The following is a 17,240-nucleotide window of genomic DNA, read 5'->3' on the forward strand; positions in this document are numbered from 1 at the left end:
CTGGCATTCCCCCCAGGCAGGTGTGTCCCTGGGAATGAGACATTCCCATTGTCCTCTGCCCTGTGGGATATGGGCAGTGAAGTCTGTGGGCCTGGGTAAGGAGCTCTTTTTCCCTCAATCAGACCCCATCATTAGGACACTTGGCTCTTTTCTGAGGTGTCCTCCCAAGCTGGGAGCTGCCCTGGAGAATGCAAATCATCCTCCCAGCACAGCTGTGTTCTCTGAAAGCCCCAGTGGAGAGGGGCAGAGATGTTGTGCCCGTGCCAGGAGACGCTGTTGGGTTGGGGAGATGAGCCACGGGTGTCCTTGGCTCCAAGTGGGTTGCTGTGCCCTTCAGACAGGCTGGGACATTGAGGGGTCTGGGATGGATCCCTCTGCTCTCAACAGTGTCTGGTGGCTTTTCAGACCAAAAAGGGAGTGTGATCAATCTCCAAATCAGGAAGAAGCAAAGCCAGGGCAGTTGGGAACAAGAGAGAGGGACAGACCAGCTCCCCTCACTCTGCACTAAGCCCCAGAGAATCCTCCTGCCTTGCAGGACCTGCTCTGTTCTCCCTGAGTGCATCAGTAGTACTGAGGGGTTCTGACATCCAGGAACACTCCTCAGTAGAGATGAGGGAGTAGAAAAAAAAACCAAAACAAACCCAAACAAAACACACCTGTGACACTGCCTTCTGCTGTCCTGGTTTTTCTCAGAAACTGGGAGTGCAGATGCTGACAAGCCCTTTTGCACTGGGAGCAGTTTCATCTGACACAGCTGAACACCAGGACGGGCCCCTGTCCCCACCATGGCCATGACCCCACTGGTGCAGAGCAGGGCTGACCCCTCACAGCCAGTTGGCAGAGGGTCTGCTCCTCATGGAAGATGTAGTGAGCCTCAACCAGGGCTCCAGCCCTGGAGCTGAAGGAGAGACTCCTAGAAAAGGAAAACCAATGAAGCAGTGAGAAGGGTGTTGGAAAGTGGCTTTGATTTTTCTCAGAATGTTCTGCCCTAACTTGTCACTGTTATTTCCTCCTTGAACAGTGCCCCACATCTAGAGGCAACAAATGTCCAACAGCAGCTCCATGCCCCAGTTCCTCCTCCTGGCATTCGCAGACAGGAGGGAGCTGCAGCTCCTGCACTTCTGGCTCTTCCTGGCCATCTCCCTGGCTGCCCTCCTGGCCAACGGCCTCATCCTCAGCACCGTAGCCTGCGACCACCACCTGCACACCCCCAGGTACTTCTTCCTGCTCAACCTCTCCCTCACAGACCTGGGCTGCATCTGCACCACTGTCCCCAAAGCCATGCACAATTCCCTCCATAACACCACAACCATCTCCTACATGGGATGTGCTGCACAACTCTTTTTCTTCTTCTTCTTCATGTCAGCAGAGTTTTCCCTCCTCACCATCATGTGCTACGACCGCTACATTGCCATCTGCAAACCCCTGCACTATGGGACCCTCCTGGGCAGCAGAGCTTGTGCCCACATGGCAGCAGCTGCCTGGGCCACTGCGTTTCTCAATGCTCTGCTGCACACAGCCAATACATTTTCCCTGCCCCTGTGCCGGGGCAATGCCCTGGGCCAGTTCTTCTGTGAAATCCCACACATCCTCAAGCTCTCCTGCTCGCACTCCAGCATCAGGGAAATTTGGCTTATTGTGGTTAGTTGCTCTTTAGCATTTGGTTGTTTTGTTTTCATTGTGTTCTCCTATGTGCAGATTTTTAGGGTTGTGTTGAGAATCCCCTCTCAGCAGGGACGGCACAAAGCCTTTTCCACCTGCCTCCCTCACCTGGCTGTGGTCTCTCTGTTTACCAGCACTGGCTTGTTTACTTACCTGAAGCCCCCCTCCATCTCCTTCCCATCCCTGGATCTGGTCCTGTCAGTTCTGTACTTGGTGGTTCCTCCAACAGTGAACCCCCTCATCTACAGCCTGAGGAACCAGGAGATCAAGGATGCCCTGAGGAAAATCATAACTGGGTGTGTTTCAGAAGCAATAAGCTCTCCTTCTTCTGCATGTTATGGACCTCATTAAAGGCCAATCCTGTTATGGATTACAGACCCACCATATCTTCTCTATTTTTTGCTCCTGGGAAGGGTGTTATTTTTGTGAGAATTTGTTCACATCAAAAAATCTTTAAACACCATTTTTAATTCAGTGTTTGCCTTTCTAGCCTGGCCCACAGGCTGTACAAATTGGGAATTGTACTCACTGTGTGCTTAAACCAAATAAAGAACTCTGCATTGGCTTGTTTACCTGATATCTTTCCTCTCTGACTTCTCTGCAGCTGCAGGGTCGGTGCCTCTGTGCAGAGCTGGGCCAGAAAAGAGTCCCAGCAGAGCAGCACTGCCAGGGAGCAGCAGCCCTTCTCCTGCGTGGCCTCCTCTCCCTTCCCTTCCACACTGTCCTTCAGAGCCCTGTGTTGTTGGAGGCCTCAGTGCTCTGGCAGTGGGTCCCAGTCCTGCTGCAGGACTGTCCAGGGACTGCAGGCAGGGACAGCCACGGGCACTGCTGGCACAGAGCTGACCTCTGCAGCAGCACTGCCATCCTGCAGGGGCATCTCCTCAGGCCAGGGCCTCAAAGCTTCCATCTGCTTTCCACTTTGCTCTCCAGGATGTGCCCAACACAATGCCCTGCAGAGGAAAACAGCAGTGACCAGCACAAGGGTGGGAGTGCTCAGGGTGGGGGCACCCAGCAGTGCCCTGGCACAGCCAGCGCCGCTCCCAGCACTGGCCTCTCACCCCAGGCCATTGGGCTTGTTCTTCCCTCCAAGGAGGGACATCAAATGACCAGCTCAGGAGTCCATGTTTGCACTGCATGCACAAGACATGCCCATGTGTCACGGCTTGGGGCTGGGTGGGGGGAAGGCTTAGACAAAGTTGATGGCAGAAGCCGTCTCATTGAGCTACGAGGTGCAGAGAGGACCCTCTTGCTTTCTAAATTCCTTCTCAGAGAGGAGCCTGGGGGTGGCTGCATCCAATCTCAGGCTCAGATTTTGCTTTCAACTGAAGGAATTATAGAGGTGTGATTCAATCACTTTGTCCTGCAGGTTTTAGTGATGGCAAATCAGAAATATTTCTATAAAATGAATGATTTATTATTACAAATGAATAGACAATTGATCAGGCAAATGAACAGAATAAAGACGTTAAAGAGAATTATTTACCACACAGTATAAAAGCCAAAAACTCCCAGCAGTATTGTGTAAGATAGGACAGTGCAGTCTATCAAAGTAATTCTATAAAGCAATTGGATCAAAGCCAGCAAAAAGAAACAATCCTGAAGCAGAGATTGAGGTAACTCATCACATGACAGGGGGTAATTCTTTTTCTTCCACCCAACCCCTGGGCAGTGACCATGAAGAGCTCTTCCTGCTTCATGGCAGAAGCTTCACACACTTCAAGGAAGTCTGTGGAAGAATCGGAGACATGACAGTTGGACGGAGCTTTTATAGTTATCAAGTCTTTGACTGCCAGACATATTTGCAGGCCAGGGAGCAGCTTCTCTGTCAAATCCTGCTTCAAAAAGCAGGATGTGTGTTTAAAGTTTCATGAAGCATTTTGGGTTTAGCATAATTCAACATTAAAAACAGCACCTTGACACCAGCAGTAACTCACCACAGAGAGTGTGCATTGTTTGCATTCTCTGACCAGTTTTTAGGTATTATCAGTGCAGAACATCCTTCCAGAAATGGCCCCTTGATTCCATGAGGTTCCAAAAACTCTCAGGGTTCCTTTGGTTCCATGAGGCCCCTCACTGTCACAATGGACCCTTGTTTCCTTGATGTTCCAAAACATCCCAGGGTTCCCTCGGCTCCAAGAGGCTCCCCAGTGTCCCACCGGCCCCTGGATTCCAGGAGGCCCTGCAGTGTCCCAATGGCCACTCGGTTCCATGAGCCACAGCGGCTGCCGCCGGCGTCTGTGCCCGGAGCCGCCGCTCCCACGGGGCTGCCGCACTCACCGCCGGGGTTGCCGCTCGCGCAGCCGCCGCTCTGCCCCGGCTGCACCGGGACCCGGCACCGCCTCGGGCCTGCGCTGCCGCCTCAGCGGCCACAGGGACACAGGGATGGGGGACCTTTGCTCTGCCACTGATGGGGCCTGGCTTTGTTCTGCTTGGCTCTGGGCTTTAGGAAAATTGCTGTTCATTTTCATGCTCCACTGGAACACCTCCTGAATTCCAAATGATTCCCAATCCAGGGAGAGGGGTTTCTATGGCATCGGAGGTGCTGCCCTTGGGACACATTGTCAATAAACTGTCCAGCTGACTCGGATGAGTGTAAGAGCTGGGGAACACAGGATAATCAGTCATCCCCTGAAAACCTTGGAAAATTCCCTACCTGAATCCTAACCCAAATGGAACAGTTTGGATACAATTCCCAAATAGTTTGGAAACTCCAGTCATTCCTGACACCAGGATGGAAATTCAGCAGATAACTAAAGCCAGTCCCCTTGGGAGCCCACAACCAGCAGGGCTGAGGGAGGCCCTGGCAGCTCCCCAGCACCTCCCTCTCAATGGGACACCTCTGGCAGCCTCTCCCAGCTTGGGAACCCTCCAGTTTGCAACACTCCAAAGACCCTCAGTGATGCCCAGGACAATTCTGATCCCCCTCCACAAACACTCCTCCAGCTGTGACCCTTGTGTGTTGGGAAACACAAAGGGATTTGTGGGAGTGTTTCCCTGACAACAAGGAGAATTTGGGAGAGGGACCTTTCCACACTCAGCTCTTGATGCGTCCACACATCTCTGCCTGGGTGTGGGTGTGAATTGACTGTGGTGTGAATGTTGTTATTGTGACTCTATAATTCAGTCACTTTTAAAATATTAGCAAATGCTATTGAATCACTTGATAACTGTTCAATTGGTCAATAATTAAATGCTACTAATCTCTTTTGCCCCCTTGTCTTTGGATTCAATTCTTTTGTGCCCTGACCCTCTTGCATCCCAAGGCTCTGTGTAAATAATTTTCTTTCATCAAAATATATATTTTTTGTGACGTCCACTTTAAAATCCTCCTCCTTAGCTAAACTACAGAACAACTCCAATTAGCTGTAGAAGTCTTGAAGACTTGATGGCAATAAAAGAAAGGGAAATAATTTGTTTTTCAGTGTTTTAATGGGTCCCACAGTGTGTTTGGAGTTGCATCAGCTGTCAGTCCAAGATAGGCCATGTCAGAACTGGTGAGGCTAGGAGGTGAGGAGAAATGTTGATCAAAAAGGGTCAGTCTGGATCTCCTGAGGAGACACTCAGCATCAAGATCACTTGGAGAACACCTCTATCACCTCTTCTCTGAACTAAAAAGTATCCATCATTGAATTAAAACAAAAAAAGTACAAACTTGGAAAACTTGTTTTGAAATTGCTTTGAAGACAATTAAAGGAAGACAAAGAGATCCTGAGAGATTTCTGGAATTTAATGAGCCCCACCGTGTGTTTGCAGCCCAGCCCACGATCCTGAGGTACTGAGAGAAGATTGAAGCAGCTGCTGAAGAAGTCAGAAGCAAAACACCAAGTCCCTTGAAGCATTGCTGGGCCCCACTGAGGGCAGGCACTGACAAAGCCTCCCCAGGGACTCCTTGGAGCAGCTCCTTGGAGGCCAGGAGTGCAGGCAGACAAAGGCTCTGGGCAGGCCCCTGCAATGCTGAGCAAAGCCTGCCTTGGTTTTGTGGAGCACAAAGGCCAAGGCCTGAGCCCCAGGCCCTGGCCCAGCAGATCCTGCCCCTCCTGGCTGGCTCAGGGCTGTTTGGGGGCACTGGGATGGGAGGGGGAGGAACAACAAAGGCCCAAAACTGGGCAACCCCTGCCAGGCTCCTGAGGGAGGGGCGAGGCAGAAACCAAGGGCAGAACCTGCCAGGAAAGTTGCTTGTGGTGGCCTGAGTGGCAGAGGCAGCTGCCAGAGGCAAGGGGACAAAGGCCTGGGTGCCTTTGGGCCTTGCAGCCCTGCCAGAGCCCTTGGCCATCTCTCCTGCAGGCTGTCCTGCCCTGGCCCTGCTGCTGCTCTGGCCTTGCAGGCTGCACACACCCCTCCTGCTTTCCCACCCCCTCCCAGCAGCATTTCTAGACCCTCCCTGATGTCTCTGCACCAGCTCTGGCTTTTCCCTGGAACACAAAGCCATGGGCTGATCCTGACTCCCTCTGGGTCACCTCTTGCAGCACAAAGGTCCCTGTTGAGTGACATTTCTTTTTCTTCACCTTCAGTCTGAACCTTCCATGCTACTCTTTGTGGAGATTTCATTCTATTTCCAATACGGAGAAAAGCTCCATCCTGTCAGATCTCCTCTAGACCCTCTCCAGTTCTTCCCCATTTTTCCAGAATGGGGAACCTCACAGACAGACAGACCAGTCCAGATGTGGTGACCCCAGGGCTGAGTCCAGGGAGGTGACAACTCCATTGTCTGGGTGCCCACACTCCCCCCAAGGCAGCCCCATGTGCAGTTGGCCTTAAATCAAGGGGCCATTCTGATTCTTTGTAACATCACGGAATCAAGTGGCACCGTGACACTGCAGGGCCTCATGGAACCAAAGGAATGCAGGGACACTGTGGAATCTCATGGAACTAAGAGACCATTGTGACATGCAGGGTCTCTTTGGAACAAAAGGAATCCTGGGACATCTCAGAACCTCATGGAACCAAGGGGCCACTGTGCCTCCCCAGATCTCCATGGAATCAAGCAGAGCCGCTGCCTCCCCCCCGCCGCCGCACGGACCGGAGTCGCCGGCTCTGCCCTGCTTGGACACCTCTGGAGTCAGCGTGTTCTTGGGCACCACAACTGAGATCAGACCAGAGAGTTTCCCACATTTTGCTTTGCCCCTCTTTCCCGTGGATTTGTTTTTTGTTCTTTGTTCATTCAGGAGGAAAAGGGGGAAGGGAGGCACGTGTTGATCCCTGGTTTTTATCTCTTTACAAAAGGGAGTTGGGCCAGGGGGGTAGAGAGGAGGCAATTTCTCTCTCTGTTGTAGCTTTGAACTGTTCTGTTATTATTGCTGTTTTTGCTTCTATATTTCTTGTCAGTCAACTCTTATTTTTTTCACTTATACCTCCTTGTATTTTGTCTCCCTGTAGTGGTAGGGAATAAAAGAGGAGCGAGTTCATTTTATTTGAGTTCCCACCCCAATACATGTCTTTAAACCAGGAAAGGTTGCTCAGGGGCTTCCTGCAATTTGCAATCATTCACAAAGGACTAGAAAATGCATTTTGTCCCATTATATAGAGAGCTCTTCAGCATTGGTGTTCAAGGGCTGATCACTGAGGGATTTCACCAGGAAGTTGCTGCCAAAAGGACTGTGTACCATGGATTTTATTTGACACTCCTCATGCAGCCAACTTCCCATCCACCACATCTTCCACTTCTTCAGTCCAGATCTCACCAGTCTGGCCATAAGGTCAGGGCACCATGTCAAGGGCCTTGATAAAGTCTGGGCACAAAACATTCCCTTCTTTTCCCTCCCACAGGGGTTCTGCAATCCCTGCCTTGTCCTTCCAGTGCCTGGGAATGGCTGCAGCAGGACTTGCCCTATCCCCTTCCCTGCTGAGCCTGAGCAGTCTTGAACTCTGCCAACCCTCCTTGCTGCCCTGTTTGCAGACTGGTTCCATGTCTGCCTTTGCCAAGGCCCCAGGAAGCTCTGGGATGGCTCTGGCCTTTCCAAGGGTTTGGGAGAGGTCTCCCAGTGACACTGCCCAGCCTTCTCAATAGCCCTGAAACCAAAACCTTTGCGATATCCCACAGTTCCTGTTTAGTGCCCAGGACACAACACAGGTTATCCTGGTGGTTCTGGAGAATGAGAAGGGATTTATTCCTAGAGGCCAACCCCTCCAATTGGATTTGAGTGCAGCTGAAAGGTTCCCTCAGCATTTTCCCTGGTGCCTCCCTGCCCTGAAGGTTTCTGGCCCTCAGGCTGGAGCTGAGGGGGTTGGGCAGGTGCCTGAGGAGGGGGTAGAACAAGGGCTGTGTCCAACTGTGCCAGGAGGGCTGTGCTGGGCAAGGATGAGGAGGCTGCAGAAAACAGTGGCACTGGGGAGGTGAGAGGAGCAGCTGGAGAGACCTTGTGCCTGCCCACGCTGGGCAGGAGCTGCCCCAGGATGGCAGCTCTGAAGCACTCCCAGGATGTCCCTGTGAACAGGAGGGGAAGACTGGATCTAAAAATAAAACCTGAAAGCAGAGAGCAGGAGTGTCATGGTGTCATGGTGCAGGAAAGTTCCAGCCCTGGAGTAAGGTGACAGAAGAAGTGACCCAGTCCATGCAGTGGCCTCAGAAGATCCCACAGCATCCTGGAGATGCTGGAAGGGAGCCCAGCTCTGCTTCACAAGTTCCCAGGAGCTGTCCCTGCCTGTGCTCCAAGGGCTTCCAGCCCACAGGACTGTGCTCAGAGAGCACTCAGGCCTTACAGCGAGAAAGGGGCTCAGGAGGACAGTGTGGAAGTGGCAAGAGAGCAGCTCTGCAAAGACCAAGCACTACTGCTCCCTGGCAGTGCTGCTGGGCTGGGATTATTGTCCCCTTCCCGTTTGCAAATACACCCTGTCCTGCAGTGTGCTGTCCTTTAGGAACAGCTAAGAAGAAGGGTCTTGGACGAAGAAGACACTGCAGGGTCTTTTATTTTGTTTAAATACCCAGAGAGCACAATTCATCATTTATACATCTCTGGGTCCAATTCAATGAGGAGACACTATATTAGAAGGCAGATGCAAAATAATATTTAATTCCATAGCAAATGATTGCAAGAAGAACCTGATGACCTCCACGAAAAACCAGAGCAGGAAGGCTGGTCCATTAAGGAGTCCCATTCTGAATGCTACACACCAGAAACCTGGCACATAATTGCTCCTGAAAAGCATCCAATCATCATTTTCCTCAGGGCATCCTTGAGCTCCTGATTCCTGAGGCTGTAGATGAAGGGGTTCAGTGCTGGAGGCACCACCGAGTACAGAACTGACAGGGCCAGATCCAGGGATGAGGAGGAGATGGAGGGAGGCTTCAGGTGGGAAAACACGACAGTGCTGACAAAGAGGGAGACCACAGCCAGGTGAGGGAGGCACGTGGAAAAGGCTTTGTGCCGTCCCTGCTGAGAGGGGATCCTCAGCACAGCCCTGAAGATCTGCACATAGGAGAAAACAATGAAAATGAAACAACCAAACACTAAACAGGAACTAACCACAGTGAGCCCAATTTCCCTGCGGTAGCCTGAGTGTGAGCAGGAGAGCTTGAGGATGTGTGGGATTTCACAGAAGAACTGGCCCAGGGCATTGCCCCGGCACAGGGGTAGGGAAAATGTATTGGCTGTGTGCATCAGAGCATTGAGAAAGCCAGTGGCCCAGGCAGCTGCTGCCATGTGGGCACAAGCTCTGCTGCCCAGGAGGGTCCTGTAGTGCAGGGGTTTGCAGATGGCAACGTAGCGGTCATAGCACATGGTGGTGAGGAGGAAATACTCTGCTCCAAGAAAGAAGACAAGCAGAAAGGCCTGTGCAGCACATCCCATGTAGGAGATGGTTCTGGTGTCCCAGAGGGAATTGTGCATGGCTTTGGGGACAGTGGTGCAGATGGAGCCCAGGTCTGTGAGGGAGAGGTTGAGCAGGAAGAAGCCCATGGGGGTGTGCAGGTGGTGGTCACAGGCTACGGCGCTGAGGATGAGGCCGTTGGCCAGGAGGGCAGCCAGGGAGATGGCCAGGAAGAGCCAGAAGTGCAGGAGCTGCAGCTCCCGCCCGTCTGCGAATGCCAGGAGGAGGAAGTGGGTGAGGGAGCTGCTGTTGGGCATTTGCTGCTTCTTAGCACAGGGTCTGTTCAAAAAAGGAAAGGACAGGGAACAGTTAAGACCTCTGTGAAAAAGCCACTCGATTTCTACAAGTAATCAATGTGTCAAATGTCACCAAATGCACTGCCAAGGAGTCAGTTTTGCTCTGGTCCAGGGGGACATGGAATTTTTCGGTAGAGCTCTCACACACACAAGGAATGTCAGATGTAAGAGACCTTGAATACAAAAGTTCCATCTCTACAGTAATGACTCAGAAGATCTGGGGCTGCAGAGCAGCAGCTTAGTCTGAGCTTTAAATAATTGTACCTGTGTTTTCTATTTCTACCATTACACCTGGGAAAGTTCTTTTCCACTGCAGGAATCCTCATTTCTATGGCCCAGCACACAGTGCCCAGCAGAGCTGCAGGGAAGGGCCCCCAGAGCTGCCTGAATGCCCCCTCCCCAAGGCCTTTGGGAGCACTTGCACCCCACTCCCTGCCCAGGGCTCTGCTGCCTGGAGCTGTCCCTGCCAGTAGGTGCTTCCCTGGGCCCAGGGCTGAAAAAGTGACACTGATGCTGTCTAAAAGACAGTTTTAATGTCTGACACTCTCAGGTTCAATCCCCTCTAATCTAACAGAGTTCAAGTTTCAGTGTCTCCTCCTGTGCTCAGAGATTGATTTCCCTTGTCGCAGTCAGCACCCAGACAACCCAGAGTATAACACTGAAAGAACTGGTTCATTCCCTTGAAGGTACCTCCTGTCTGTCTGTGCTTCTTGCAAATACCTTCTGGGAAATTTCCTGCTTTAATCTGGAGCTGTGACCAGCCCTCATCCCTGCAGCCCACTTTGGAGATCAGAAGGACTCTGCCCTGCTCTGCCCTCCCAAGGAGTTGTTCCTTCCCCACAGCCCTTCTCCCCCAGCCCCATGGCAGCTCCTTGGCCGGGCTGAGAGCTGACCCTGGCAGGCAGCAGAGTCCCTGCCCCAGCACACAGAGCCCTGGGGGCAGGACCCTGCTCTGCACCACAGCCCTGGGCACCCCTGGCTGCACCCCCACCTTCCCACCCCACAGCCAGCCCTGGCACAGGGAACCTTCTTGCCCTGGGCCTCTGAGGGGGCAGCAGCAAGTCCTGCTCTGCAGCAGCTTCTCCTGCTGCACCCCAGCAAATCCAGCAGAGCCATCCTGACACCTCCTGCCACTGCTGCCATTTGGCAGCTGGGAGAGGCACTTGCAGGAACTCGCCTGCACTGCTCTGCAGCCACAGCCTGACCGTGGCAAAGGGCTGGCAAGGTTCCTGCCCTGAGCAGCTCTGCCCTGTCCTCCCACCCCAGGATCCCTTGAACCTCCTGCTCCCTTCTCCTCTCTGCCCTTGCTGCCTGCAGCTCCTGCCCTGCTCTGCCATATGGCCACTTCCCCTGCACTGCAGCAACTGGGAGAGTCCTGCTGAAAGATCCTAGAAGCTGTGGGATGTGGCAGCTTTAGGAGGTGCCTCCAGGAAGGGAAGTTGAACTTTCCGACAGCCAGAGAATTGTTCGTTCAAATCCTGGGAAGGTTTCTGGTGTAGTGAGAGCTCAGTCACCTCCCAGCCCAGGCTGCCTCTCATCTCTCTGCCTTCTCTCCTGTGCCCTGGGTGCTGCAGGCAGTGCCCTCAGCCCTGCTGGGCTGTGCAGAGGAGCTGCTCACCAGCACAGCTGTCTCTTTGAAGCTCTTCTTGCTTGCCAGGAGCTCCCTGTGTGCCAGGAGCCCAGCCCAGCTCAGCAGCACAGCAACAGCCCCAGGCAGCCCTTTCTCTGCCCCTCTGGGCTCCCTCCAGCTTTCCCTGGGGCTCCAGGGGAACCTGCTGGCACACAGCTGAAGGAAATAATGAAGTTCCTTCTCTCACCTGGGCACAGACACTTCTTTCAGCAGGGTCATTTCTCCAGACAGGCACAGAGTTAAGTTCAAGAGTCCCCTTTTCATGTCCCATCATTAGACAGGAAACCCAACCAGTGCCCAGGAGGGATCTCCTTCACCTGCACTGAGGGAAGGGACTCAGCTGAGTCAACAGAGGTGTCTCCTTGTGGCTCTGCAGACCTGGGGCCAGAAGGACACTCAGCTCCCTCCACAACCCCCATGGGCTGGGATTCCTCCTGCCCCACTTCAGTGGGCCCAGAACAGGCCCCTGCAGGTGACTCCTTGTCCCAGTTCCCATGGCAATGAAGGAAGACCAAAGCCAGGAGTGACCTGCTGGGACACAAAGCCCTGGTTCCTTCTGAGGGGCCAGAGGTGACCGAGATTCCTGCTGGGAACTGCAGGCTCCAATGGAGCAGTTCCTAGGGACAGGGCAGCAGCTGTGGGATCTTCTTGGAGGCTGCTGAGACATTGCTTTGGCCAACTTCAGTGGCAGAAGAGGCCCACATGTAGGACAGGGGAACCTGTCACTGTTCCTTCTGTCCAGGACAGCCCCTAGAGGTGCTCAGGTGACCAAATGGAGTCAGTTCTGTGAGAGGCACCACCCAGGGCTTCTCAGACACATTGGGGGCCTTTGGGGCAGGGAGTGAATCCCAGCCCTGCAGGGACACAAAGGCTGTCCCTTCTCTGCCCAGCCAAGGCCGGGCCAGGCACGAGTCCAAAGCACATCAGCCCAGGCTGTCCACACTTGTTTCCTCCCTCTGCTGGCTCTTCTCTCCCCCAGCATTTCAGCAGCATGTGCTGATCTCCTCAGGGATCAGGCCTGTGATTTTCCCCCTGGGCCTGAGTCCCAGCACGTCCACCCCCAAGGCCATTGTCAGCAAAGCCTCTGCACACCCCAGCTCTCGGGGCTTTCAGAGCAGTTTCCCCACTGCAAGTCTGTTCTTACCCTCGGTGCCCCCACTGAGGGGCTGCAGCCAGACAGGCCCCAATGCCCTGCGTGTGGGGCACAGGCAGGAGGAGCTGCAGCCCCAAGTCTCTCTTCATTCCACTTGCAGGCAATAACAGCCCAGGCCTGCTGAGACTGTTCCCAGGTTGCAGGGCTGTGATGGGTTGGGAGAGAAGAACAAGGAGACACAGGAGAGAAAGAGCAGGAGAGAGGTGTCCTCAGCGGGAAGGAGCTTCTTGGACCTGTGAAGATGCTGTAGGAGATGAAGAAATTGGGTGAACTTTTGTGGGTGAGGGTCTGAGGAGAGAGTGGTTTGGGTGACCTTGTGGAGTGAGACAAAGAGCCCATTCCAGTTGTCTTTGATAACCCTGGAATTCACTGGAAAGGCACCATGACAGGATGCAAAGAGTCCCAGAGGTTTGTGCAGGGTCTTGGTGAAGACAGCCCTTGGGACACAGGCCTTTAGAGCACAGCTGCCAGGTTGGTGGACAAGGGGGAAGCTCATCTGCATCTGCTTCTCTCCAAGAGGAACCAAGAGATTACCATAGTAACTGACTGTAGAAATGGGAATGTATGCTGGGTGCCATGGTAAATGACTGTAGCAATAAGAATGTATTATGGTTGCCATGGTAACCGACTGTAGCAACAGGAATGTATGCTGGTTGCCATGTTAACTGCCCATAGCAATGGAAATGTCTGAAGGTTGCCATGGTAACTGACTGTATCAATGGAAATGTATGCTGGTTTCCATGGTAACCGACCATAGCAATGGGAATGTGTGATGGTTGCCGTGGTAACTGACCATGGGAACAGCAATGTATGATGGTTGCCATGGTATTTGACTGTACCAGTGAGAGGTATGATGGTTCCCATGGTAACTGATAGTAGCAATGAGAATGTATGATGGTTGCCATGATAACTGACTGTACCAGTGGGAAGTATGATGGTTCCTGTGGTAACTGACCATAGTAATGGGAATGTATGCTTGTTGCCATGGGAACCGACCATAGGAATGTGACTTTATGATGGTTGCCATGGTAATCGAGCATAGCAATATGAATCTATGATGGTTGGTTGCCATGGTAACAAACTGTGGCAATGGAAATGTGTGATGGTTGCCATGGTGACTGTAGCAACGGAAATGATTGATGCTTGCCGTTGTAACCAACCGTAGCAATGGGAATGTATGATGGTTGCCATGGTAACTGACCATAGCAGTGGGAAGTATGATGATTGCCACGGTAACTGACCGTAGCAATGGAAATGTGTCGTGGTTGCCATGGTAAACTGACTGTAGCAACTGGAAGTATGATGTTTGCCATGGTAACTGACTGTAGCAACAGGAATGTATGATGGTTGCCACAGTAACTGACCATAGAAACAAAAATGTATTGTGGTTGCCATGATAACGGCCTGTACCAGTAGGAAGTATGTTGTTTGCCATGGTAACTGACTGTAGCAATAGGAATGTGTGATGTTTTCCGTGGGAACTGACCGTAGCAATGAGAATGTATGTTAGTTGCCATGGTAAACAATCATAGCAACGCGACTGTATGATGGTTTCCATGGTAACTGACTATAGCAATGCTAATGTATGATGGTTGCCATGTTAACCTACTGTAGCAATGGGAATGTATGGTGGTTCTTATGGTAACTGACCGTGGGAATGGGAATGTATGCTGGTTGCCATAGTAACTGACGGCAGCACTGGGAAGTAGGATGATTGCCATGATAACTGACTGTAGCAATGGGAATGTATGCTAGTTGCCATGGTAACTGACTGTAGCAATGGGAATGTATGATGGTTCCATGGTAACTGACAGTAGGAACAGGACTGTATGATGTTGCCATGGTAACTGACTGTAGCAAGATGACTGTATGATGGTTGCCATGGTAACTGACCATAGAAACTGGAATTCGCATGGTTGCCATGCTAACTGATCATAGCAATGTGGCTGTATGATGGTTGCCATGGCAACTGATTGTAGCAGTGGACCGTATGATGGTTGCCATGGTAGCCAACCACAGCAATGGGGATTTGTGATGGTTGCCATGGTAACCGACCATAGCAAAGGGAATGTATGGTGGTTGCCATGGTAACCGACTGTAACAGTTGGGATGTATGGTGGTTACCAGGGTAACTGACTGTGGAAATGGCAATGTATTATGGTTGCCATGGTAACTAACTGTAGCAATGGGAATATATGCTGGTTGCCATTGGTAACTGACTGTACCTGTGGGAAGTATGATGGTTGCCATGGTAACCGACTGCAGCAATGAGAATGTATGCTGTTTTCCATGGTAACTGCCCATAACAATGGAAATGTCTGATGGTTGCCATGGTAACCAACCATAGCAATGGGAATGTATGCTGGTTACCATGGTAACCGACCATAGCAATGGGAATGTATGCTGGTTGCCATGGTAACGGGCTTGGCAATTGTAATGTATGCCGGTTGCCATGGTAACTGACTGTAGCAGTGGGAAGTATGTTTGTTGCCATGGTAACTGACTGTGGTAACGGGAATGTGTGATGGTTGCCATAGTAGCTGTGTGTAGCAGTGGGAATGTGTGATGTTTGTCATGGTAACTGACTGTAGGAATGGGAATGTCTGATGGTTGCCATGGTAACTGACCTTAGCAATGGGAATGTATGGTAGTTGCAGTGGTAACTGACTGTGGCAAGGAGAATATATGCTGTTTGCCATGGTAACTAACCATAGCAGTGGGAATGTATGATGGTTGCCGTGGTAACCGACCGTATCAATGCGACTGTATGATGGTTTCCATGGTAACTCACCATAGCAATGGGAATGTATGATGGTTGCCATGGTCACTGACCATAGCAATTGGAATGTATGCTGGTTGCCATGGTAACTGACTGTATCAGTGGGAAGTATTATGGTTGCAATGGAAACTGACTGTAGCAGTGGGAAGTATGCTGTTTGCCACAGTAAATGACTGTAGCAATGGGAATGTATTATGGTTGGCATGGTAACCGACCATAGCAATGATAATGTATTGCGGTTGCCATGGTAACTGACTGTGGCAATGAGAATGTATTCTCTTTGCCATGGTAACTGACCATAACAATGAAAATGCATGCTGGTTTTCATGGCAACTGTGATTTCCTTAGACCATGAGCATGATATTTTCATCTGCAAAAACATTAGTGAGTGTCCAGAGATCTCCCAAGATGGGCTTTAAAGGTCTCAAGCACATGAGCACTAAACAGGGGCTAAGGAGCTGTGGCCTCACTGGTGTGGAGACTGAGGACAGCACAGGACAGCCCTCAGAGGGCTTGAAGGAAGGATTTAGAGATGGTGGATCTAATTGTCAGAGCAGAAAGGAGCATGAGAAAGAAAGAATTAATGCCAAGTGCAGCTGGGGAGGTCCCAAGTAGATGTGAGGAAAAAGGAATTTCACTCCATGGAAAATGCTGTGCTAGAACACGTCACCCAGGAGGAGTCTGGATGAGCCCAAGGCTTTGTGTGTGCAGGAAAAGCCAGGGAGGACGCAGAGATGTCAGTGCAGGAAGGTGCCAGCCAGGTGGGGCAGCCGGGGGATGACGACAGCCTGCAGGGAAAGGGGCAGGGCATGGACACCGTAGGACAGCCTGGGCTGGAGAGGAGACAGGGATGGGGAGAAGCTGAAAGGCCCTGACAGAGCCACCTTCTGCAGGCCTTTGGCCATGGCTGCTGTCTGTGCCCCTGATGCCAGGAGGAGGGGAGTGCCCCTTGCAGCCCTGGGGCCTCATGGCCTCCTTGTCCCTGCTCAGCAGCCTGGCAGGTGCCATCCCATGGTCCTGCCCTTGGCACTGCACATCCCACATCCCAGGGCCCAAGAAGAGTGCTGAGGAATGAGGCAGGGACAGGATCTGCCTTCGCAGGGGCTGGGGGTCAGACCTCGGTCTTCTGGATTAAGGAAACAAGTCAAGGTTTATTCAGCATCAGAGCCACCTTTCCCTTGCTTGTCCATCCTTGTCATCACTGTCTGAAGTTTTCTGCTCTAACTGAAACCCAGGGAGACATTCTCAGTTGTGTCCCTCAGTGAGACTCATTAGCACTACGAGAAACTTAAGTGTTTCAATCTCACTTTGACTTCTTAAAAAGTTGTTTGAACTTACTCTCAGGGACTGAGTCTCATGTAAACAACCTCAACGTCCCCTGAGGGTCATGAAATGCCTGGGGTTGTTGCTGTGCTGCTGAGCTGGGCCGGGCTCCTGTCACACAGGGAGCTCCTGGCAAGCAAGAAGAGCTTCAAAGAGACAGCTCTGCTGGTGAGCAGCTCCTCTGCACAGCCCAGCAGGGCTGAGGGCTCTGCCAGGGCAGCTCAGGGACACCAGCAGGGCACAGACAGAGCTTCAAGGGGCTCAGCACTGGCAGGAGGACTGAGAGCTCCCTGCAGGAGGAATCTTGGCAGGGCTGCACATGGTGAGTCTGTGGCTGCAGGGCAGTGCAGGGGCAGCTCCTGGAGGCATCTCCTAAAGCTGGCCCAGCCCCAGCTGATGGGATGGGTGAGCAGGGGGCTGTTTTGGGGCACTTTGGAAGCGCTGTGAAGCCAGGAGTGCAGCCAGGGGTGCCCAGGGCTGTGGGGCAGAGCAGGGTCCTGCAGCCCAGGGTGCTGTGCTGGGCAGGGACTCTGCTGCCTGCCAGGGGCAGCTCTCAGCCGGCACAGGGAGCTGCTGCTGGGGCTGGGGCAC

The 17,240-nt window shown here is 52.3% G+C and overlaps 2 protein-coding genes across 3 annotated transcripts in view; both read left to right on the plus strand.

Moving 5' to 3' along the window:
• Window positions 1-17,240, plus strand: part of LOC135405222 (zinc finger protein 239-like) — a 103,959-nt gene that overhangs the window by 53,048 nt on the left and 33,671 nt on the right. The window lies entirely within an intron of this gene.
• Window positions 968-2,013, plus strand: LOC135404727 (olfactory receptor 14A16-like). Its single transcript, XM_064639469.1, has one exon. The coding sequence runs from the start codon at window positions 1,045-1,047 to the stop codon at window positions 2,011-2,013; it is 969 nt and encodes a 322-aa protein (XP_064495539.1). The 5' UTR covers window positions 968-1,044.

Source organism: Pseudopipra pipra, chromosome W (assembly GCF_036250125.1).
Source record: "Pseudopipra pipra isolate bDixPip1 chromosome W, bDixPip1.hap1, whole genome shotgun sequence".
NCBI lineage: Eukaryota > Metazoa > Chordata > Aves > Passeriformes > Pipridae > Pseudopipra > Pseudopipra pipra.